The sequence below is a fragment of the Choloepus didactylus genome (assembly GCF_015220235.1).
Source record: "Choloepus didactylus isolate mChoDid1 chromosome 25 unlocalized genomic scaffold, mChoDid1.pri SUPER_25_unloc2, whole genome shotgun sequence".
In the NCBI taxonomy this organism is placed as follows: domain Eukaryota; kingdom Metazoa; phylum Chordata; class Mammalia; order Pilosa; family Megalonychidae; genus Choloepus; species Choloepus didactylus.
Window position 1 is genome coordinate 6,035,447 of NW_023637607.1, and position 26,572 is coordinate 6,062,018.

The window sequence follows — 26,572 nt, forward strand, 5'->3', positions numbered from 1 at the left end:
TCTGTTTCTTCTAGAGTCAGTGTGGATTGTTCCTGTTTTTTCCAGGAATTTGTCCATTTCATCTCAATTGTCTAATCTGCTGACATACAGTTTTTCATAATACCCTCCTATGTTCCTTTTAATTTCTGTGTGGTCAGTGGCAATGTACTACTCTCACATTTCTAATTTTCTTTGTTTGCATCTTCTCTCATTTTTTTTTCTTTGTCAGTCTAGCTGAGGGTTTGCCAATTTTATTGATCTTTTCAAAGTACCAACTTTTGGTTTTTTAAATACCATTTTTTATTCTCAATTTCATTTATTTCTATTCTACTATTTACTGTTTCCTTATGTTTGCTTTGGGATTAGTTTGCTGTTCTTTATCTACTTCCTCCAGTGTATATTTGGTCTTTGGTTTTACCTCTTTCTTCTATTTTAACATAGGCATTTATGAATATAAACTTCTCTCTCAGCACTACTTTTCTGCAGCCCATAAGTTTGCTATGCTGTGTTATCATTTTCATTTGTTTCAAAGTACTACCTGATTTATCTTGCAATTTCTTCTTTAATCCACTGATTGTTTAAAATTGTGTTACCTAACCTCTCTATATTTGTGAATTTTCCTGTTCTCCACTTGTTATTGATTCCCAGCTTCATTCCATTAAGATCAAAGAAAGTGCTCTGTATAACTTCAATCTTTTAAAATCTATTGAGAGCTATTTTTGTGACTTAACATGTGGTTTATCCTGGAGAATGATCCATGAGCACTTGAGAAGAATGTATATCCTACTCTTTTTGAGTGCAATGTTCTGTATACATCTGTTAGGTGTATTTAACTTATCAGGGTATTTAAGTCCTCTGTTTCCTTATTGATCCTCTGTCTATGTGTTCTATCTATTGATGAGAGTGTTGTATTTAAATCTCCAACTAATATTGTAAAGGTGTCTATTTCTCCCTTCAGTTTTGCTAGTGTTTGCCTCATGTATTGTGGCACACCCTAGTTAAGAGAATTAATATTTATGATTGTTATTTCTTCTTGGTCTCTTGCTTCTTTTATTAATATATGGTGTCCTTCTTTGTCTCTTCTAACAGTGTTGCATTTGAAGTCTATTTGTTCTGATATTAGTATAGCTACTCCAGCTCTTGTTTTGTTACTGCATGTAATATAGTTTCCCAACATTTCATGTTCAACCTATTTGTGTCCTTGGGTCCAAAGTGAGTCTCTTGTAAACAGCATATAGATTGATCACATTTTTTATCCATTCTGCCAATCTGTGTCTTTTGACTGGGGAGTTTATTCCAGTAGCATTCAATGCTATTACTGTGAAGGCAGTACTTTATTCAATCATTTTACCCTTTGGTTTTATATGTCATATCTTTTTTGTCCCTTTTCTACACTTTTAATTACCCTTACTGCTAATCTACATTTCTACATTCTCTTTCAAGCCTCTTTTCCTGTCTTTTCCTTCCAGCCTGAAGAAATCCTTTAATTTCTTATAGGGCAGATCTCATATTGACAGACTCTCTCAGTTTCTATTTATCAGTGAACAATTTAAATATTCCTCAGGTTTAGAGACAGTTTTTCAGGATAAAGAATTCTCATCTGGAAGTTTTTCTCTTTCAGTGTCTTAAATATATCTTACCAGTGCCTTCTTGCCTCCATGGTTTCTGATGAAAAATCAGCATAGAATCTTATTGAAGTTCCCTTGTATGTGACAAATCACTTTTTTGCGTTGCTTTGAGGATTTTCTCTTTACTTTGGCATTTGACATTCTGATTAGCATGTGTATTGTACTAGGTCTGTTAGGATTTATTCTATATATGCCTATTGCCAATATGTTGTACTTTTTGGGCACATATATTTATGTGTTTCATAAGAGCTGGGAAATTTTTGTTCATTATTTCCTCAGATATTCATTCTGAACCTTTGCCCTTCTCTTTTCCTTCTGGGACCCCATGGCATGCATGTTTTTGTTCTTCCTGCTGTCACTGAAATCTTTGAGATCCTGCTTAACTTTTTCCTTTATTTTATCTATCTGTTCTTCTCTCTGTGAGAGTTTGTTCTCCCTTCTAGTTTGCTGATTCTTTCTTCTTCCTTTCAAATTTGCTGTTGTACATCTCTAGTGTATTTTATTCTATTCTATTGTGACTTTCATTCCCTTCAGTTCTGCTGTGTTCCTTTTCATACTTTCAAATTCTTCTTTATGCTCACTTAGTGTCTTTTTAATATACTTTATCTCTTTAGCCTAATTTTCCCTCATCTCTTTGAATTGATTAAGTAGATTTGTTTGAACATCTTTGATTGATTATTTGTTCCAAAGTCTGTGTTTCTTCTTAAGTTTTAATTTGCTCCTTTGCACCATAACTTCCTGTTTCTTAGCATGGATTATAATTTCTGCTGATGTCCAGGCTTCTGATTATCTTGATGAGTTTACTCTGAAGGTCAGTTTTTTTCTCTTGCCTGGGGATTTGTTGTTGATTGGATTTGTGTTAAGGCTCTTCTTTGACACTTGGTTCAACTTATTCTAGACCTTTAAAATTGCCCAAGTTTATCTGATCAGATTTTTTCAGCTCTTCTTCTTCTGATTCTTGCCCTGGATATGCAGTAGAATTTTTAAGATTGCACTATTTGTGCAATTGTTTCATCCCCTGAGGAAAGTTTCCTTTCTTCTGTTCCTTTTCCAGGAATGTTGATCTGCTTTATTTGTTTTTGGTTTGCCTCTGAAGATTTTTTTTAAACTCTCCTTTATTGTGTATTTATGCTTTTGCCTAGAGGACAAATTCTGGGATGATGTCACCCTGTAGAAGACTTCCCAGCTGAAACAGGGCCAGGAACCTATGAAGGGGAGGCACTCCAGTTCCAAAGAGCCCTGGGGAAAGGTCAGGAAAGACACCAAAAAGACTTTTTGATGGTTCCTTAAAATTTTGCTTTCCTGGCTACCCCAAAGATAGCACACTTCAGTAAAATTTTCCCTAGGGATATCCTTCTTTGGATCTCCAATCCCTTTGTCTCTGTTGTGGGCCTGGTTAAAACAATTGCCAAGGTGAATCCCCTCAATGGTGGGCCAAAAGCACAGTTCAAAGTTGGGACCCACCAAATGCAAGATGCCAATGGAAAACCATGATAATTTCTTGGCCATATACCCTCTGTTCTTGAGGAAGAGGGCTTCCACCTCCCTTTCCATCTGTAGCAGCCAGCCAAGGACCAGACCCCACAGTGACCCATCTCAAGAATGAACTATCTGTAGACCCTGAGATGTTGATCCCTTTGTGTATAACCTGGTTGGTATCTGGAACATTGGGTATCTGTGTGACACCTGAAGCTCAGAGCTAAAGCTCGGCAGATATGAATGTCAGTATTAATGCATACAGCAACTGTTTAAAAAAAGCTGAAAAAGAGTGCAGACTTCAGGTAGAGATATGAGTGAAGCAGATCTGGTTAAGACTAGCACAAATTGGGCCAAAGGGTAAAGGTTGAAACTGTCCATCTGTTAGAACTTCAACTTCCATGTGAGACCAAGTTAGAAGAAATGTTTGTTTGGTATAGGATCTATATTTTCTTAACAATATAACTTCCACAGACACTTTGTTCAAAGACCACAATTACATTTAACTTTGAATAGGAAGTGAGATGTGGTAGGTCTGTATAGGTTAGAGTGAAATAGCAACACATTCCAAAGTAATGTGGGCAGAGAATAAAAATATATATTCAGGGCCCCCCCCTGAGGAGCTAGAGGAGGATGAGGAGGCATTGAACTTTCTCACCTGGATTGTTGCTGACATTCTCACACACACTGGGGACAGACGGCTTGACATGCTGAGCCCTCTGTTCATGTCTTGCCCCTATGAAGTTTATTACTGCAAAGGAGAGGCTAAACCAGCTTATAATTGTGCCTAGGAGTTGCCCTCTGTGTGCCTCTTTGTTGCTCAGATGTGGCCCTCTTTGTGTAACTAAGCCACCTTGGCATGTGATCTCACTGCCCTCCCCACTATATGGGACCTGACTCCCAAGGGTGTAAATCTCCCTGACAATGCAGGATATGACTCCTGAGGATGAATCTAGACCTAGCATTGTGGGATTGGGAACATCTTGACCAAAAGGGGGATGTGATTTTTCAGGTTGAGCCCCAAGAGCTTTTTATTGATGCTTCATTTTTCTTTCTTCATAGGGTGTTGTGATGGGCTCACAGAACCCACATGGGAGTCAACAACAGGAGGTAAGTTGGCCAAAGAGTATTCATATGATGGATGAGGTGGGAGAATGTTTCCTAGGGAGGGATACTCATCTGTCCCAGGAGGCTGAGCCACAGTTGGAAGTTTTCTTGGAACTAATTGTGGCAGAGCAAAGGTTTACATCCAGTTCTCCATGTTCCCAATCCAGGCTCTTCCTCTTGTACCTTGGACTTGCTGTGTGACCTTAGACAATTCACCTAACCTCTCTGCTCTTCAGCTTCCTCATTTGTGAAATAAAGATAACAATGGTTCATTTCTTACAGGGGGTGCTGTGAGGCTTAAATTAAAAGAGGCAACATTGTAAGACACCCAACATATGCTAGGAGCTCCATAAATTGTAGCATAGTGGGAACAGGATGGAATTTATGCAAACTACAATTCAGATATGGGGAAAAATGTGGCTTTATTTTCCACAAGCATTCTGATCTTCCATATAAGCCCCTAGTGGATAAAGGAGGAAACATATTGTTAGATACTTTTGGTATCTCAGTCTCCAGGCAACTCAGTCTATATTGTATGAAGAGTGAATCTTTCAAATCTTCTCACACTTCCCTTGATCTTTCCAAGATGGCACCTGCGTGTTAGGAAGAGGGACAGTTATGGGCTATTTGATTCAAGAAGTGGGAAGCAGCTAGCCTTTGGATAGGTATCTGGTCCTTCCTTTCTGGAGGTTTCTGAAGTGACCCTCTACTCCTAGCCCTGAGGTGAGGTTGCAGAGCTGGGAGAATCCTGATGGGTCTCCCTCACCTCATGCCCCTCTCTACTGTCCTTCCTGTAGGATAGACATTTCTTTGATATCATATCCTGAGTCCTCTCTATCCTACAGTGGAATGAAAACTCTGTGTCACAGTCACCAAACCTGGCTCTTGAAATGTTAAATGAAATGGCTCTCAATGCTTTAAATCATCTTTGTGTTTTTCACAAGGCTTTGGCCTTCTCTCCTGGGTTTTGTTGCTTTCAGCTCCTGGCTTCAGTGGCTCTCTCAGCAACTCGTGGGCTTTCCTCTAAACTTCTATAGGTATTTCTCTCTCTGACCTCTATGGCTTTACTTCTTTTTATCCTCATAAACGATTCCTGTAAAGGATAAAGACCCACATTGAATTTGGTAGGTCACATCTCAGTTGAAACAACCTAACCAAATGGTCCCACCCACAATAGGTCTGCCCCCACAAGATTGGATTTAAAAAACTTGGTCATTTCTGGGTTGTATAACAGCTTCAAATCAGCATGCATATATTACACTCAATAAAAAGTTATGAAAATTCACATATACTTTGACATAAGAGTGTCAACTTTGGCACCAGTCTTCATCCAGACATGTATCCCAAAGAGATAGTCATTCATTCAATGCACACGTCTTTCTCTGTATACCCAGAGGTGTACATTTTAACACCATACTGATAAAAACTTGGAAGAAACTAAACATCTATCACTAGGAGAATGGTTGGATAAGTTGTATATTTTTAGCATAATCCTAGCAGCTGTAACAGATAACCCCAGCACTGTCAGTGTTTGTCTTATTTTCCTAAGGCTGCTGTAGCAAATTCTCAAAATTAGGTGGCTTAAAACAACACAATTTTATTGTCTCACAGTTCTGGAGGCTAGAGGTCTGAAATCAAGGAGGCAGTAGGATTATTCTCCCCTTGGACCCTGTATGGGAGAAGATTTCCTGGCTTCTTCTAGCATCTGTTGTTTGCAGAAAGTCCTTGTCATTCACTGGCTTGTAGAGGTATCACTCCATCTCTGCCACCTCCATTTTCATATGACCTTCTCCTCTCTGTCTGTCTGCATCCAATTTTCCCCTTCTTACAATGACATTGATCATATTGGGGGGGTTAGAGTCCACCCTAACCCAGTTTAGTGTTATTTTAACTAATCCCATCTTCAAAACCCTATTTCCAAATAGGGTCACATTCACAGAACTGGGTTTAGGACATGAAGATATCATATTTGGGGGACACAATTAAACTCAAAAAAGTAGCTCAATAAATAGAAGTTTAGTTCTTATCCATTTATGAGTTCAATGCAGATGTTTCTGGCCAGTGGGTGGATTTCCTCCATGTGGTAACTCAGGGACCCAGGCTCCTTCTGTCTTGGGGTTCATCTGTACTGCTGTTTCATAGTCTTCTGCAGACAATGGAGAAGGCATATCTGCTTTATGGAAACTCAGGCCTGGCAGTGACACATATCCTGGCCATTCCCAGTCACATGGCCATACCTGGATGCAAGGGGACCTGAAACGTGAAGTCACTGATGGGACAGATGCCTTCTAGTGACAATTCCACATCAGGGAAAGGAGAATATTAACTTTTTGTGTGTTCTTTCACTAGTTAGCTATCTCTGACACAATTGTAGTTCATGGATGCAATGGAATACTATCTCTGACACAATTGTAGTCCATGGATACAATGGAATACTATGTAGCTGTTAAAAAGCACCCATTGGGTCTACATGTACTGACTTGGAAAGATGTCCTAGGATGAGGAGGCACTGAACTTTCTCACCTGGATTGTTGCTGACATCCTCACAAACACTGGGGACTGATGGCTTGACATGCTGAGCCCTCTGTTCATGTCTAGCCCGTATGAAGTTTGTTATTGCAAAGGAGAGGCTAAACCTGCTTATTATTTTGCCTAATAGTCTCCCTCTGTGTGCCTCTTTGTTGCTCAGATGTGGCTCTCTTTGTCTAACTAAGCTACCTTGGCATGTGATTTCACTGCCCTCCCCACTATATGGGACCTGACTCCCAAGGGTGTAAATCTCCCTGGCAATGCAGGACATGACACCTGAGGATGAATCTGGACCTAGCACTGTGGGATTGAGAACATCTTCTTGACCAAAAGGGGGATGTGAAATGAAATGAAATAAAGCTTCAGTGGCTGAGAGATTTCAAATGGAGTCGAGAGGTCACTTTGGTGGACATTCTTATGCACTATATAGATAACACTTTTTAGGTTTTAATGTATTGGACTAAATAGAAGTAAATACTTGAATCTACCAAACTCCAACCCAGTAGCCTTGACTCTTGAAGACAATTGCATAACAATGTAGCTTACAAGAGTTGACAATGTGATTGTGAAAACCTTGTGGCCCACACTCCCTTTATCTAGTGTATTTATGGATGAGTAGAAAAATGGGGACAAAAGTAAATGAAAAATAGGATGGGATGGGGGATTGATTTGGGTGTTCCTTTTTATTTTTATTTTTTATTCTTATTCTGATTTTTTCTGGTATAAGGAAAATGTTCAAAAATAGATTGGGGTGATGAATGCACAACTATATGATGGTACTGTGAACAGTTGATTGTACACCATGGATGATTGTATCATATGTGATTATATCTCAATCAAACTTAATTTAAAAAAGTGGGGGATGGGTGCCAGCAGCCATCACAGAGTAAGTTTTCAGTTTTTTAACACAGCATCTCTGCTTCTTTGTCCAACTCTTCCTTGGATGCTGTACAATGCTGACCTGACTTCTAGAGCTCCAGAACAGTTGTTTCAGACAACTGGGGAAGGTGATAGACACCTAGATGTGATTTCAAGAGAAGTTCAGCACTAGCTTGATCCCTTGGGGAGCTCTGAACTGTGAGTTTCATCATAGAAATTGATCTGCTCAGAGGCAAGGGGGCAGGCTTGGCTGTTGTACTCACTTATTGGTCAGTTATTGCTCCTAGACACTCAAAGCACATGGAGAATGTGTACATTGGTCTGGAAACATGAATTGTGTGTGTTTGCCAAGAAGAGATGCCAGCCCACCCCTTCTATGACAGGGTGCAAGATCTCATGAGCCAATGTAGATAAGTCCCCAGGAGGAGATTGGGTTTTCCTCTTTGCATGCACACTTTGCTTTTGATTGGCACTCAGGGAGACACAAGGCTTGGCTGGGTGAGAGGAAGCTCATGGGTCTGAAAAAGATAAAATTTTCTGTGTCCTCTCCCTGCAGATAGTAAGTGGCAGTAAAAATGTTTGTTTCTAGTAAGACGATTCCCAGGGTGGAAGGGCAAGCATCTAAAGCTCTTGCTTTTCTCATCTGATTCATGAGAATCAGGGGAACCCCCTGAGTGTGCAGGTTTTGGAGTCTCATTTCTTCCTGGGTTTGAATCCTGTTTCCATTACTCCATTACCATGGTGACCTCAGGTATTTGAGTAGATTTCCCAGGACCTCCATTTCTATGACTAAAAGTGAGGGCAAGACAAGTACTAATCTCACACAGGTTTCATTGCGGATTAAATGAAATATGTTACAGGCACTGCTTTGAATGTTGTTCAGAACATAGATTTCCCAGTTATTATTATTATTATTATTATTGTTATTTTCCAAGCAGGAGGAACAGATTATCTGGTTCATACTGGCTGAGCTGCAGCTGGGTCAAGGCTGGTAGCCAATATTCCTAGACTCTGTGTTTATCCCTTCTACCCTGCCACTTGCACTTCCTATCCAGGGCAGGAGATGTGAATTCTGGGCATCCATTTCCATAAATGAAAGAAAGTTTACCTTGCAGTAGGGTGACAAGATATCCTGATTTGCCCAAGACTGGGGTATTTCCCAACTGGGGACATTCAGTTCTAAAAGCAGGAACTTCTTGGGCAATCTGGAGACTCACCCTACCTCAAAGCATTAATTGCAGGGACTAGAAAAAATGCATGTAAGGAACTAGGTGCACTTTTCATATTTTTAATAAGTCACTTGACTTTCTGAGTCTCAATTTCTGTTTAGGTCAATTAAGTGACCTTACCTTAAGTAGTTTTGCTGATGATTGAGAGTCCTGGTCTCCTTGCTCCTGCCCTCACCCCCATTCCCGTGTGCCCTCCTCACAGTAGCCAGAGGTCACCTGTGAGCACTTAAATCAGGGCCCATCCCTCCTCTGCCTACAGCCCTCAATGACTTCCACCTCATTCGGGATAAAAGTCCAAGCCCTCCCCATGGCCCACCAGGCTCTGCACAACTTGCCTGGTCCCCTCATCTCCCTCCCCTCCTCCTGCTCTACCCCTTACTCCCACAATGAGGTATCATCTCACACCAATAGGATTGGCTGCCATTAAACAAACAGGAAACTACAAATGCTGTAGAGGATGTGGAGAAAATGGAAATCTTATTCATTGCCATTGGGACTGCACAATGGTGCAGGCAATCTGGAAGAGAGTTTGGCAGTTTCTGAGAAAACTAGATCTTGAGTTACCCTACAATCCAACAATTTCACTTCTCTGTATTGACTCAGAGGATCTGAAAGCAGTGACACGAACAGATATTTCTACACCAATCTTCATAGTGGCATTGTTCCTGATGTTAGAGAAAAGGCCTTTATCATTGAGGAACTTTCCTTCAATTCCTAGCTTTAGATATGTTATCAAGAAAGGATGCTGGACTTTGTTGAATGTTTTTCACCATCTATTGACATGGTCACTTGATTTTCCCTTCTGGTTTGTTAATGTGTTGTATTATGTTGATTGATTTCCTCATGTTGAACCACATTTGCATGCCTTGGATGAACCTCATTGTCCCGGGTGCATAATATTTTTAATGTGTCTTTGAATTCAATTTGCAGATATTTTGTTGAGAATTTTTGCATTTATATTCATTAGAGAGATTAGCCTATAGTTTTCCTTTCTTGTAGACTTGTTATCTCATTTGGTATTAGAGTGATGTTGACTTCATAAAATGAGTTAGTGTTCCATCTTCTTCAATTTTTTGAAAGAGTTTAAATAGGAATGATGTCAGTTATTTTTGGAAAGTTTGGAAGAATTCCCCTGTGAAGCCATCTGGCCCTGGATTTTTCTTCAAGGAAGCTTTCTCATAATGGATTGGATTTCTTTACTTGTGATTGGTTTGCTGATGTCTTCAATTTCTTCTCTTTTTGGTTTAAGTTGTTTGTGTGTTTCCAGGAAATTACTCATGTCCTCCAAATTATCTAGTTTGTTGGCATAGAGTTGTTCATAGTATCTCTTATGTTATTTTTTATTTCTTCAGGAACCATAGTAATGTCACCTCTCTCATTTATTATTTTATTTATTTGGGTCTTCTATCTTTTTTACTTTCCCACACTAGCTAAGGGTTTGTCAATGTTGTTGATCTTCTCAAACAAACAGCTTCTTGTTTTATTTATTCTCCCTATTGCTTTTTTCCATACTATTTATTTCTGCTTTAATCACTGTTATTTCTTGTCTTCTTCTTGCTTTAGGATTACTTATCTGATCATTTTCTAGCTTCTTTGGTTTTTCCATTAGTTCTTTGATTTTTGCTCTTCTTTCTTTCAAATGGATACATGTAGAGATATAAATTTCACCATCAATACTGCCTTTATTCTATCACATAAGTTTTGATATGTTGTGCTGTCATTTTCGTTAATCTCTAGATAGCAAATTCTCCTGCAATTTCTTCTTTGACCCACTGATTGTTCAGTAGAATGTTTTTTAATCTCCAGATATTTGTGAGTGTTTGGGATCTTTGATAGTTATTAACTTCAAGTTGCATACCATTGTGGTCAGAGCATATGTTTTGAATAATTTAAAACTTTTAAAAATTTACTGAGGCTTGTTTTATGCCCCAGCATATGAACTGTCCTGGAAAAGTTCATTGAGCACTAGAAAACAATATATATCCTGGTAATTTTGGATGTAATGCTCTATACATGTCTGTTAAGACTTATTAGTTTATCACTTTGTTTAGGTTTTCAATTTCCTTATTTGTCTTCTTTCTGGATGATCCATCTATATAAGAGAGAGTGTCATATTGAAGTCTCCCACAATTATTGTGGAAACATCTATTCCTCCCTTAACTTTTCTGGAAGTTTACCTCATGTACATTGGAAACCTTGATTGTGTGCATAAATGTTTTATGACTGTTATTTTTTCTGGTGAATTGTCAGTTTTATTAATCTATAGTGTCCTTCTCTATCTCTTAAAACATCCTTGGATTTAAAGTCCATTTTATCTGAAATTAATAATGCTAACTCTGCTGTCTTTTGCCTGTAGCTTCCATGAAATACTTTATACCATCCTTTCTCTTTCAATTTCTGTGTCCCTAGGTTTAAGATGAGTGTCTTGTAAACAATGTATTGATGGTTCATATTTTTAATCCATTCTGCCAATCTATATATTTTAATGGGGAGTTTAATCCATTCAGATCCAATGTTATTACTGTGGAGGCAGTTCTTGAATTACCCATTTTAACCTTTGGTTTTTATTTGTGAGATATATTTTCCCTGTCTATTTCCTTTAAGTTTCCCTTACTAACTTCAGTTCTGTGCCCTTCTCCAAACCCCTCTCTCATTCCTTTTTTTTTTCTCAAAAAATTAACTTACTGCTCTGGAGGTCTGACATCTGACATGGGTCTCAGTGGGCTAAAATCAAAGTTTCAGCAGGAATGTTGTTAGGGAAAATCTGTTTCTCTGTCTAGAGGCAGCCTACTTTCTTTAGCTCATGGCTCCTCACACTATCTTCAATGCCAGCAATGGTTGGTTGCGTCTTTCTCAAAATTCATCTCTCTGAAACTGACTCTTCTGCATGCTTCATTCATTTAAAAGGACCCTGAGTTTACACTGAGCTCACCTAGATCACCTAGCATAGACTGCAAGTCTCAAGATCAGCTCATTGGAAACTTTAATTCCATCTGAAAACTTAATTTCCCCTTGCCATATTTATTGACAGTTCTAGGAATTAGGATGTCAGCATATATTAGGGGCCATTATTCTGCATTCTGCAAGGATTATATTTCACAGTGGACCTCACTTCTCACACCTAGGGGCTGGCTTGTCCTCTTGGAGCTCTTCTTGGAGGAGATGGCCACTACAAGCCAACCACAGAAATAATCAGTTACAGTTGCATCATTGGGAGTTATTGGGAGTCAGGGGAGGCCTCCTGGAGGCAGTAGCATTTAAGCAAGATGTGAAGAATGGGTAAGAGCTGGCCAGGGAAAGCAGAGGCAAAGGAGAACAGCATGTGCAAAGACCCTGTGGTGGGAATGATAGAAAGGGAGACTGACACAAGATGAGGCTTAAAGATGTGATTAGGCCAGTTCATTTGGAGCTTTGTGGAGCATATTAAGTCATACTACATTGATTTTAATTGTAAGTGGTATAGGGAGATTTATAAGGAGTGGGTGATCAAATGTGCTGCTCTGTGGGAAAGGGACAACTGGGGGCAATGGGAGTTGGTGGGGATGTAGAATCCAGCAGAGGATCTGGAGCAAAGCACAACTGTGGAGAAGGAGAAGAGTGTCCAGATGCTGAGTGATACTTAGGGTGAAGAATCCACAGGACTTGGGGATTTGGGGGCTGAATGAGTGTTGGGGGTGAGACATAAACACTTAAACTGAGGTACAAAGAGTGTAATCAACTTTTCAGGGATAGATGATTTAGGCTACAGTTTTTTGTCTGTCTGTCCTTTTGCCAATACCATACTGCTTTCTTTTCATTTTATAATTGAAGCTAAATATATATATATATATATATATATATAAATTTCCCAGTTTAATAGCTTTGAGTTGTTCAGTTCAGTAGTTTCAATTACATTTACCATATTGTGCTACAGTGAATAATATCTTTACTCCAACTTTTCTGTCACCTCCAGTAGAACCTGTGTACCCATTGGAATAATTCCCTTTTCTACATACCCACCTGACCCTAGTAACCTGTAATCTACTCTCTGTCTCTATGAATTTGTTTAATTTAGGTATTTAATTCAAGCATGATTGTACAATATTTGTCTTTTTGTGTTTGGCATATTTTAAGCATCATGAAGTCTTCAAATATTGTCACATATATCAGAACTTCATTCCATTTTAGGACAAAATGGCATACCATTGTGTGTATATATCACGTTTGGTGATCCAGTTGTTTCACTTTGCTAAAGCTGTTGGAATGTAAGATATCATTTTACACTGAGGTTTTTTAACTTACAATTTGCAGTTCTATGACCATGAAAATGTCCAAATTAAGGCTTCAACAGGATGATACCTTCTCTGAAGATAGGCTGATGGCATCTGGGACAACTCAGTCTCATGGGAAGGCCCATGGCTGGTGTCCGCTCCTCCTCTCCTGGGTTTCATTTCTTCAGCTTCTGACTTCCCTGTCTGTGCCCTTTTCTCTCAATTTCATCTCTGGGTGTTTCTCTGAGTTTCATTTCCAAACTTCTCTATGTGTTTTATCCTGTTATAAAGAATTCCAGCAAGAGGATCAAGACCCACCCTGAATGAGGCTCTTCACCTCTCAATTGAAATAACCTAATCAAAAGATCCCACTCACAATAGGTCTATACTCACAGAAATGGATTAAAAGAACATGGTCTTTTCTGGGGTACTTCACATGTTCAAGCTACCAATCATTCATCTGTTGATGGACATTTTGGTTGGTTATAATTTTTGGATATGCAGCTTTGACTATTTTAACAGGAATTGCATGGCAATGGGTTAAACAACAAGGAAATTCATTTTTATCTCTCATCAGACTCCTACACACAGGCAGATCACAGGAAATCCTGCCTGTGAGGTCATCCTGATTCCCATTTCCTTCTTTATTATCACCTCTCCATCCTTAGCTGCAGGCCTCCTCCCCATGGTGGGGAATGGGTCTCTCCCCTGTCTGGGTTCTGGTCCACCCGCACAAAAGGGGAAGAGGAAGTGGGGATCAGGCTCTTTCACTTGAAAGGCAGGGCCAGAAGATTCACACATCCTTTGTACTCCTTCCAATTTTCCAGAACTAAGACACAGCTGGATGCAAAAGAAGGTGGGGAATGCAGTCTTTAACGGAATGTCCTATTGTTAAAACGAAGGGAGGATGGACCTGGAGGGATAGCTACCATTCCCTGCCTTGAGAAACACTGCTCAAATTGGAACCCAGCCTGTTTTGCTCCAGAACCTGCACTGTTGACTCTTGTATGATTCTGTGTGTGTGTAGCTTTGTGGCTATTCTAGTGTGGTCCATGGAGTAACAGCATCAGCATCTCCCAGGGGTTTGTTAGAAAGGCAGCAGCATCAGTTTCTCCCCAGGCCTGCTGAACTGGAGTGTGATATTCCAAGATCTTTTGGGTTTCCCAGGTGAAGCAGACATTACTGGTTCACAGATCACACATTATACAGCAAGGATATATATCAGTGCTTCTCAAACTTTCATTTGCACACAAGTTGCCTGGGGATCTTCTTAAAATGCAAATGCTGATTCACAATGTCTGGGGCAGGACCTGAAATTTTGTATTTCTGTTAAAATCTCAGGCAATGCTAATCCTGCTGGTCCTCAGCCCACACATTGATTAGCAAGCCTCAAAAATCTTCAACATCTCTGAATGCACACCTCATTTGGCCTCACTCTCTTGGTCTGGGTCCCTTTGTTGCCTGCTCTGGGTCTTTAACTTTTTCAAAATTCTTCCTTCCACACTGCTCAGATGTGAATGAATGTGTAGACACCAGTGTATGCCCAGCTTATGCGACCTGCACCAACACTTTTGGGAGTTACTACTGCACCTGCAAACAAGGCTTCCTGTCCAGCAACAGACAAAGGAATTTTAGGGGCCCAGGAGTGGAATGTGAAGGTGAGTTCATGACCCCTCTAAAATGTTCCTCATTTGGTAGGAAAATGAGTTGGGAGCTGGCTGTGTAGTAGATGCAGTCACTTTTTTCTTAAAAGTTTTATTTTGAAATAATTTCAAACTTCATGGACAGTTGCAAAAATAATATGAAAATATACAGCAAACTCTACCATGCTATGCTACCCTATTCAGATACCCATATTACAAAATGTTAACATTTTACCATACTTGATATCCCATCTATTATATCTATCTTTCATCTCTCTCTGTCTCTCTTTCTCTCTTTCTCTCTCTCTTTCTGTCTCTCTTATCTATTTGTCATAAATCTATCTGTTTACACTTATCTATATCTATCTGTCATCTATCTGTATCCACCCATCCCCCATCCATCCATCCATCCATGCTACTATCTATGTCTATATCTATCAATCTATCCATCCATCCATCATCATCATCTATATCTCTCTGTCTCTATATATAATCTCTTATCTATCTATATCTACCCATCCATCCATCCATCCATCTATCCTATCAATTATCTATCTATCATCTATCTATCTATCTTTCTATCTCTCTCTCTGTGTAGCTCTCATGTATTTATCATGTATCTCTGAATCTACTACCATCTACTAATCTGTAATTTACGTATATATCTATATCTATATATGTATCTATGTATCTATACCTGTCTATATCTATCTAATTTGTCATCTATATAATGTCATACATATATATCTATAACCATCCATCCACCCAACCATCCATCCATTCATCCTTCCATTTACAATATGATTTTATTCTTTACTTTTCCAGATTCTTTTCTTTCTTTCCTTTTTATTACTGTGCATAGGAGTGCATGGTTTTCTTATTACCTAGCATCACATTCACCATAATCTCAAGCATTCCCAGATTCAAGGGGAGGGAATATACACCCTCCCAGTCACATCACCACCTAACAGGAGCCTATGGGGAGGAAGATTATGTTGCAGCCATATTGGAAACACAGTCTGCTACAGAGGATGAGGCAAGTTTGTAAACCTGACTCTTTCTCTGTCCAGATGTAGATGAATGTTCTCAAAGTCCCCCACCTTGTGGTCCTAACTCGAGTTGCACCAACCTGAAGGGGAGATACAAATGCAGCTGTTTGCCTGGCTTCTCTTCTCCCGCTGGAGATGGCTGGATCCCAGGAAAGCCAGGCCATTTTGCCTGTTCAGGTAATGATCTCAGACATGGAGTGCTTGGTGGGCATCTGCTATTGGGTTGTCTGCTCACTCATCTCCAGTGCTCCTCAGACATCAATGAATGGCTCAACAGTGGGGTCTCCCCTGAGCATTCTGTGCTAACACCTTTGGGGGATACAGTTGTAGCTATCAAGTTGGATTCATCTCCAGGAACCCCATTTGTGAAGGTAGGGGGACATGTTCCTCATTACTTACATAATCAAGTCATTAAGGACCACTAGAGTTGACAATGTTACAACATAGTAGTGACTTCCTCAAGGATACATAACTAATTAGAAGAAGAGTCAGGATTTGAACTCATATTAGGGGCCTATAATGAGCTAAGTAGAGGGTGAGGCTCTATTTGAGAGTAACTGGGACGTCTTATACCCTAGAGTAATTTTTCTTCCAGGGGACATTCCCAATATCTACAGAAGTTTTTGGTTGTTACAATTTGGGGGCAGAAGGGATGGCTGCTGGCATCTGGTAGGTAGAGGTAAGGGAAGCTGCTAAACGTCCTACAGTGTACAGAACAACTGCCCATGATTAAGGATTTTCTGCCCCACTTGTCAATAGTGCTGAGGGTAGGAAATCCTGCTGTAGAGGGAAATCAGACCTGAGTTTCAGAACTTCATCCTGAAGACATTGGAATTAAAACTTGAAAGTTATTCTTCATTCTCCTGCCCCTTTCATAGCAAATAAGTCATCGAGTCTTGGGGAATTTACCTGCTAAGTATCTCTTGAATCTCTCCATTCTTCTTCACCCTTGATTCTGGCTCTGTAGTTACTCTAGCAGCCTCCCCACTGGTATCTCCCTTACTCAAGCCTTGTCCCCTTGAATTCATCCTCTTCATTGAAGCCAGAATATTCTCACCAAGAGACAAGGGTTCCATCTTCCCTAAGTCTGTTGCAGCACTACTATTCTCCACATTCTTTAAACTGAAGGTAACTCCATCAAACAAGGCATGGAAAACAGATAGACATAAAAAAAGAAAACCCAAACACTCAATTCTCCTTGTTCTCCCTATTACTGATCTATACTATTTAGGTAGTACACTTGTTACTGCTGATCAAAGGATATTAAGATAATACTGTAACTATAGTCCATTGCTTAAAATAGGTAATTTATCTCCATATAACAATCTGTTATTTACTATTTCTACATGAGTTATACATTTGTATTAGTTCATGAAAGAACTTATTTATATTGTAGTGTTAATGTTGAACAATGTCCACTTCTTGGTTCACAGTAATACAATCCCTCTAGTCTTCCTTTTGGTGGCAAACATGACTCTAAGAACCCCTTCAGGCAAATTAAATACAATTCACTACTATTAATTATAATCCAAAATATGAGCTACCCTCACCTCTCTCCCTTTCCAAATTTTAAATTGAAACTTGGTAAAAATACTGTATATTATAGGCAACCACCCTATTTCTCTAGTTCCAATGTATCTCTTGTCATCCTATATTCTAAGTTTTATAACTATGAGTGTGCATATGCCATTTAGATCATATTAGTGAAGTCATATAATATCTATCCCTCTGTGTCTGACTTACTTCACTCAGCATGTTATATTTAGGTTTTATCCATGTCGCATGCTGCAGGATTTCATTGCTTTTAATGGCTGAATAATACAATATCATATATATATACATACATATATATATATATATATATTTATATAACACATTTTGTTTATCCTTTCATCAGTTGGTAGACACTTGGATTATCTCCTTCTTTTGGCAATTGTGAATAATGCTGCTATGAACATTGGTAAGCAAAGCCTGGTTGTGCCCTTGCTTTCAGATCTTCTGGGAGTTTACAGAGTAGTGGATTGCCAGATCATAGGGTAACTCAGTAATTTAGCTTTCAGAGGAAACACCAAACTGTTTTAAAAGTGTTAACAACCCTTCTGCTTACATGTCGATGGCCAGAATTTATTCGTAGGACCACACCTCACTGCAAGAGAGGTGAAGAAATGAGTTCATTGTTGTCCAGCAAGAAGATGAGAACATGGAAATAGGGCAGCATGACACCATCTACCACAATTTAGTAATAGGCAGAATGAAGCTCCAATCCATGTTCTCCTGTGATAGTTTCCTCACTTGCCTTGACTCCAGATTTTCTCTTCTACTCACCAGATGTGGATGAATGTGCCAATCCCAGAGCTTGCCCAGAGCATGCCAGTTGCCACAATACAGTTGGAAGTTACTCCTGCTCCTGCAATCCAGGATTTGCATCCATCAGTGGAAATTTGAGTTTCCAGGGTTCAGGAGGGAGGTGTGAAGGTAGGTGGAGGCAACTGTTGGGAACTCAGGTCCAAGGCTCTTTGCAAAATCAGAAGTACAGGGTGAGGGTGCAACTTGGGTGAGTTTGGGACACACATCTGCAAAGCTGAAGCCCATCACTTTAATTCATTCACTAATTCAAAAACTATCATTGAATACCTATTATGCACCAGTTCTGAATTTGGGTACTGGGGACACAGTGGTGAATAAAACAGGCAAATATGCTTGTTTTCCTAGACCCTATAATCTAGCAGGTAGTGATATGTAACAACAAAAAAGTGAACATACTCTATGTCTTGTATAGATGAAAGGGATGAAGACAAATGTGGTAGACTTAAGAGTGATGTCTAGAAATAGCAAATCCTCAGAGATAGAAAGTTGCACTAGAGGTTACTATGGGAGAGGGGGAAAGGGTAGTGTAGGTTTGGTAGATACGGAGTGTTTGTAAATAAAAAGAGGAAAAATAATGCAGGAAAGTTGGGTAAGGAGTGCTAATTTTGATAGAGTAATTAGGAAAGGGCCCTCTGAGAAGTTGACATTTAAGAAAAATTCTTAAGGAAGTAAAGGAGGAAGCTATCAGATATTTGGAGATGGCATTTCAGGAAGAAGGAATGACAGGTATGAAGACCTGGAAGCAAAATCCCAGCCATGGGCCAAACTCTTCTATAAATATTCTCATTGAATTTCCCAAAAAACCTTATGATGTCAGTGACATTTTATACATATTATATAGATAAGGAAACCTCCTCTCCAGGGTGATAGAATCAGTTGCTGGTGGTTAAACAGGTATGAAGGAGGAGAATCAGGATCTGCATCTTGTCTCCTGGGACAGCACACCCCATGATCTTTTGTCTTTAAATGAAGTTCAAATGATCCTGAAGCTCTGGCTACTCAGGGAGGGATTGCACAGGGCTGACATTGATTTAAATGCCAAACTCCCAAAGCCTGAGAATCAAGGGTATGCCAGAAGCTGTCCTCTAAATTCCAGAGCCATAAAGGACCTGGGTTTAAATACCAATTGTGCCTTCCTCAATATATGTGATTTTGAACATTTTTTTAAATTAGAGATGATGTGGATTTGGAGAACAATCATACACAAAACAGTGGATTCCCATATACCTTCCTATTATTAGCATCTTGTATTGGTGTGGTATATTTCTTTCAGTTGATGACAGCATGTTTCTATTATGGTATTGTTGACTACAAACCATGGCTTAACTTAGAGTTCACTGTTTTTGTGGACTAACACTTCTAGTTCCTGAAAATCGTTACAAAGACACACGAATCAAACGGCAAGTTACTGGCACAAGGACAAGGATATAGAGAAATGGAATAGAATTAAGAGTGCAGGAATCAACCCTCATGTTTATGACCAAATGATTTTGACAAGGGGGCAAAGACCACTGAATCAGCAAGTAATATTCTCTCCAATAGATGGTGCTGAGCAATCTGGATGCCCATTTGCATAAAAAGTGAGGGCCCCTACCTTGCACGATATGCAAAGACCTAAATATAAGAGCCAGAACATTCAAACACCTAGAAAATAACATAGAGAAGCTTCTTTCAGACCTGATTTGCAATGCAGTAGTATTTTAGAACTTGAGCATTTTAAAAGCTTCAGTTTCCTCCTCTGAAAAATAGATAATATTACCATAGACCTGACAGTAATGCTATGAGCATTTGGTGAACTGATGAATGTAAAGGATTTAGCTCAGTGCCTGCCAGACAGAAAGCTCAATATGTTAGTAACTAATTTTTATTTTAAAGTTACATAGCCCTTGATATGCCCCAGACTCTATTCTAAATAGTTTTGTGGAACCAGCTCCTTTATTCTTCTGATCACCTCTTTAAGTTAGGTACTGTGTTATCCCCATTTCACATCAGGCAACTGAGGCACACAGAGATGAAATTTTTGCCCAGTGATACAGATCATAGATGATAAGACTATGATTGGTATCCATGCTCTCCATGCTCTGGAAACTCTCCACTCTGCTGCATCTCTGCTGACATTATCATCATCATCATCAAGTTACTATGGTAATGGATATATAACAGAAAATATTCCATTTCTACCATTTTTAGTGTACAATTCACTGGAACTAATTATATTTATCATATTGTGCTACCATCCCCACCATCCATTAATAAACCTTTTTCATCACCTTATTCAATCCCTGGACCCATTAAGCAATAACACCCCATTTTCCTTGCCGGAGCCCCTGGTAACCTCTAATCAACTTCCTTTTTGTATGAATTTGTTTATTCTAGGTATTTCATTTGACTGGTGTTATACAATACTTGTCCTTTTGTGTCTGGCTTATTTCAATCAGTGTAATGGTTTCAAGGCTCATCCATGTTGTAGCATGTGTCAGAACTTTGTTCATTTTACAGATGAATATTTTCTTTAAAATATTTTCTTTAAAATGTTGATCAGAAGAATAAATGAGCTGATATCCACACAGCACTTAAAATAATAAAATAAAAATTAATTATCTGTCATAGTTATATACCACATTTTGTTTATATATTCACCCCCTTAATGGACACTTGAGTTATTTCCAAATTTGATTATTGTGAAGAATGCTGCTGTGTACAGCATTGTACAAATATTTGTTCCAATCCTTGTTTGGCATTCTTTTGTACATTTACTGTTACTGTTTGGAGATGAATTAAAATTTATCAGGGAAAGAGGGAAGAAAGCAATTTCAATGTGGAGGGTACAGCAGAAGTGGAATGAACCTTCATAGTTCTCCAGATTATTAATGCAATAGAATCATCAAGTGTCAAGGGATTAAAAGTAAAATATGAGAGAGGCAAGTTTAGGTACAATGAGATTTGCAGGGCATTGTGCATCTAAATAATGAGTTACAATTTTATCCTGAGCATTTGGGAGCCCAATCAAAGGACTTGCATGGTGTCTTAGTTTCTCCAGCTCCTAAGATAAATACCAAACACAGGTTGGATTAACAACAGGAGCGTATTGACTCACAGCTCATAGGCTTGATGGCTTGCTTTCTCCAAGGTCAAAAACATTTTGTCTGACCAGCAATCCTTGGGTTCCTTGGCTTTCCCATCACATGACAATACCCTCCTTTGTCTTTCTATGTTTACAGGCTCCTCCCTCTGGCTTACTCTCCTACTGTATCTGAATTTCTTCTGTTTATAAAGGACTCCATTAATCCTGATTAAGTACCAGCCTCATCAGTTGGGTCACATGTTAAATAAAATTGACATCTTCAAGAGGTACTAGTCTCAATAGGTTCATACCCACAGAAATGGGAGAAATTGAAGATAATGATTATGGTTCTGGGATTCACAACTCATTTTATCATACACTCATCATGAATATGCCTCTAAACATTTGCTCTCACTGTATCCTTGAATATGTGTTTAAGAAGGCAAGACTTCAGATAGGGAAAACACTGTCTTTATTCAGTGGTAAAGCTTCAGGCTTAGCATCCTTTATTCTTTCTACTTAGACCAATTTTCTGCTTAGATGTGGATGAATGTTCCAGGAACTTGACTCTTTCTGGCACCAATTCTGTCTGCATCAACATCTTGGCAGAATATACTTGTTCCTGCCTACCTGGATTCTTTTTGGCCTATCTTTGGTTCCCTGAGATCCCTGAGGCTTTCCGAAGTAAAGTAATTCCTCAAGCCATGTTGAAGACTTGTCAATGGATATCAAACTCTCCCAAAACCTTATTATCTAACATTGGCAATAGTGTGTTTTTCCTCATGGGACTTTATGGGTTGATCATATGGTTTTTCTGTTTAACATGTTACCAGCTGAGTTTCTGTGATGGTTGGTTCGTCCAAAGTGGGCTTTCTCGCATGGCTGACATTTGGTGGTTGTCTCTGGCTCAGAGCTCACCAGGGATCCTCAGCTTGCCTCATGGGCCTTTCAAAATGGCTGCTTGGGCTTCCTCATTTTTTGGCAGCTGGATTCCTAGAAGTTATATTCCAAGAGGAAGAAAGCAGAAAGTGACAGTCTTCTTTAGGTCTGGGCTTGGATGTCCCAGAATATTTCTTTTACCCTAGTCAAACTCTTTTCCTCTATGCAATGCATGCATATTAATAGTGGAAGGATTGATGGAGGACATCTTTGGAGACTCTTTCATAATTCAGAACATATTCTATATTCTTCAGCCCACCAGAGGCAACACATGTTTTCTTTAATTAAAACTGGTTTTGAGTGCCACTAGCTGCTAATATTGTTAAGATCAGATCAATAGAGTGGTAAACTTGAAAAGGTCAATTTTTAGCCAAACTTTCTGTTTCATTCTATTATCTGTCTGACATGTATCTGTCTGTCTATCTATCTATCTAGCTATCTTTTCATCTCTCTATCTCTATCAATGTAGCAAATATCTGTCATCTATCTGTCTACATCTATCATCTATCTAATCTACCTTTAATCAATCTATCTATCTATCATCTATCTTTCTATATATCTGTCTATATCTATCTGCCTATAGTCTATCTAATCAGTCATTTACTTGATATCGTCTAGATATCTATATCCATCCATCCAATCACACATACATACATACCTACATACATCCTGTCTATCTATATCTATATCTACCTCTATGTCTATCCATCCATCTGCAATCTATCATCTATATCTATCTGTCAATATATCTAATCTCTTTTCTGAATGTATATAACCATCCACCCATTTCTCAATCCTTCTATCTTGTCTATCAATCTATCTCTATCATCTGTCTATCTATCTAATAAAACATTTATGTATAATTTCTTATCTGTCTATATCTATCATTATCTTGTCTGTCCACAACAAGATTGTATTCTTTTCTTTTCCAGACTCTTTTCTTTACTCTTTCCTTTTTATTTCTGTGCATAGGAGTGCATGGTTTTCTTATTACCTAGCATCACTTTCACCATAATCTCAAGAATTCCCAGATTCGGGGGGAGGGAACATACAAATACCAGTCACATCACCACCTAACAGGAGTCATTGGCGTAGAAGATAATGTCACAGTCATATTGGAAACACAGTCTTCTACATAGAATGAGGCAAATTTGTAAATCTTACTCTTTCTCTATCCAGATGTTGATGAGTGCTCCAAAAAAAAAAAGTAACTGATACACATAAAAAAGAAAACCCAAAACACTCAATTCCCCTTATTCCCCCTATTACTGATCTATAGTATTGGTGAGGTACACTTGTTACTGCTGATGAAAGGATATTAAGATATTACTGTCAACTATAGTCCATTGAATACAATAGGTACTTTTTCTCCACATAACAATCTATCGTTAACTCTTTGTACATGTGTTATACATTTGTATTAGCTCATGAAAGAACTTATTTATATTGTAGTGTTAATGATAAACAACATGCACTTCTTGTTTAACAGTAATACAATCCCTCTAGCTTTCCTTTTGGTGGCATACATGACTCTAAGAAACCCCTTCAGCCAAATTATATACAAATCAGTACTATTAATTATAATCCCAATAATGAGTGACCCTCACCGCTATCCCTTTCCAAACTTTTACATTCAACCTTGTTAAAAATACTGTATATTACAGGTAACCACCCCATTTCTCTAGTTCCAATGTATTTCTTGTCCTCCTATATTTTACATTTTATTACTATGAGTTTGCGTATTCTGTTTAGTTCTCATTAGTGAAGTCACATACTATCTATCCCTTTGTGTCTGACTTACTTCACTCAGCATCATATCTTTAGGTTTTATCCATGTTGTCACATGCTGCAGGATTTCGTTGCTTTTAATGGCTGAATAATACAATATCGTCTCTCTATATAACACATTTTGTTTATCTTTTCATCAGTTGGTAGACACTTGGATTAACTCCTTCTTTTGACAGTAGTGAATAATGCTGCTATGAACATTGGTATGCAAATGCCTGGTTGACCACTGCTTTTAGATCTTCTGGGTGTATACAGAGTAGTGGATTGCCAGATCATAGGGTAACTAAATAATTTAGCTTTCAGAGGAAACGCCAAACTATTTTAAAAGTGTTAACAACCCTTCTGCTTACATGCTGATGGCCACAATTATTTTGTAGGACCATACATCACTGCAAGAGAGGTGAAGAAATGAGTTCATTGTTGTCCAGCAAGAAGATGAGAACATGGAAATAGGGCAGCATGACACCATCTACCACAATTTAGAAACAGGCAGAATGAAGCTCCTATCCATGGTCTCCTGTGATAGTTTCCTTACTTGTCTTGACTCCAGATTTTCTCTTCTACTCACCAGATGTGGATGAATGTGCCAATCCCAGAGCTTGCCCAGAGCATGCCGGTTGCCACAATACAGTTGGAAGTTACTCTTGTTCCTGCAACCCAGGATTTGCATCCATCAGTGGAAATTTGAGTTTCCAGGGTTCAGGAGGGAGGTGTGAAGGTAGGTGGAGGGACCTGTTGGGAACTCAGGTCCAAGGCTCTTTGCAAAATCAGAAGTAATGGGGGAGGGCATAACTTGGCTGAGTTTGGGACACACAGCTGCAAAGTTGAAGCCAATTACATTCATTCATTCACTAATCCAACAAATACCACTTGAATACCTATTATGCACCAGTTCTGAATTTGGGTACTGGGGACACAGTGGTGAATAAAACAGGCAAATATACTTGTTTTCCTAGACCCTATAATCTAGCAGGTAGTGATATGTAACAACAAAAAAGTGAATATATTCTGTGTCTTGTATAGATAAAAGGGATGAAGACAAATGTGGTAGACTTAAGAGTGATGTCTAGAAATAGCAAATCCCCAGAGAGAGAAAGTTGGACTTGAGGTTACTATGGGAGAGGGAGAAATGGGAGTGTAGGTTTGGTAGATGCAGAGTATTTGTAAAGAAAAAGAGGAAAAAGAATGCAGGAAAGATGGGTAAGGAGTGCTAACTTTGATAGAGTGGTTAGGAAAGGCCACTCTGAGAAGTTGACATTTAAGAAAAATTCTTAGGAAAGTAAAGGAGGGAGCTGTCAGGTATCTGGGGATGGCATTTCAGGAAGAAGGAATGACAGGTATGAAGGCCTGGAGGCAAAATCCCAGTCATGGGCTAAACTCTTCTATACATCTTCTCATTTAATTTTCCAAAAAACCTTATGGGATCAGTGACACTTTGTGCATATTTTATAGATAAGGAAACCTCCTCTCCAGGGTGATGGAATCATTTGCTGGTGGTTAAACAGGTATGAAGGAGGAGAATCAGGATCTGCATCTTGTCTCCCTGGGACAGCACACCCCATGATCTTTTGTCTTTAAATGAAGTTCAAACAATCCTGAAGCTCTGGCTACTCAGGGAGGGATTGCACAGGGCTGACATGGATTTAAATGCCAAACTCCCAAAGCCTGAGAATCAAGGGTATGCCAGAAGCTATCCTCTAAATTCCAGAGCCATAAAGGACCTGGGTTTAAATACCAATTGTGCCTTCCTCAATATATGTGACTTTGAGCATTTTTTGAAATTAGAGATGATGTGGATTTAGGGAACTATCATACACAAAACAGTGGATTCCCATTTACCTTTCTATTATTAACATCTTTATTGGTGTGGTATATTTATTACAATTGATGACAGCATGTTTCTATTTTGGTATTGTTGACTACAAACCATGGCTTAACTTAGAGTTCACTGTTTTTGTAGACTCACACTTCTAGTTCCTAAAACTTATTACAAAGACACAGGAATCAAATGGAAAGTTACTGGCACAAGGACAAGGATATAGAGAAATGGAATAGAATTAAGAGTGCAGGAATCAACCCTCATGTTTATGACCAAATGATTTTGACAAGGGGGCAAAGACCACTGAATCAGCAAGTAATATTCTCTCCAATAGATGGTGCTGAGCAATCTGGGTGTCCATTTGCATAAAAAGTGAAGGCCCCTACCTTGCACGATATGCAAAGACCTAAATATAAGAGCCATATAGACGCACAGAGAAGCGTCTTTCAGACCTGATTTGCTAGGCAGTAGAATTTTTGACCTTGAGCATTTTGAAAGCTTCAGTTTCCTCCTCTGAAACGTAGATAATATTACCACAGACCTCATGCTAATGCTATGAGCATTTGGTGAACTGATGAATGTAAAGGATTTAGCTCAGTGCCTGCTAGACAGAAAGCTCAATATGTTAGTAACTAATTTTTATTTTAGTTCAGTTACACAGCCCTTGATGTGCCACAGGCTCCATTCTAAATACTTTTGTGGATACCAGCTCATTTATTCATTTGATCACCTCTTTAAGTTAGGTGCTGTTGTTATCCCCATTTGACACATCAGGCACTAAGGCACACAGAGATGAAATTTTTGCCTAGTGACACAGATCATAGAA

General features: G+C 38.9%; 1 protein-coding gene across 10 annotated transcripts in view; it reads left to right on the plus strand.

Annotated features, from left to right (window-relative positions):
• Positions 1-26,572, plus strand: part of LOC119525629 (adhesion G protein-coupled receptor E1-like) — a 246,041-nt gene that overhangs the window by 15,940 nt on the left and 203,529 nt on the right. For all 10 annotated transcript variants that reach the window (XM_037824432.1, XM_037824436.1, XM_037824437.1 and 7 more), the window contains exons 3-7: positions 4,146-4,193; positions 14,589-14,735; positions 15,791-15,946; positions 18,098-18,244; positions 24,499-24,645. In XM_037824432.1, the coding sequence (XP_037680360.1) occupies positions 4,146-4,193; positions 14,589-14,735; positions 15,791-15,946; positions 18,098-18,244; positions 24,499-24,645 (645 nt within the window). The remainder of the gene's footprint in view (positions 1-4,145; positions 4,194-14,588; positions 14,736-15,790; positions 15,947-18,097; positions 18,245-24,498; positions 24,646-26,572) is intronic.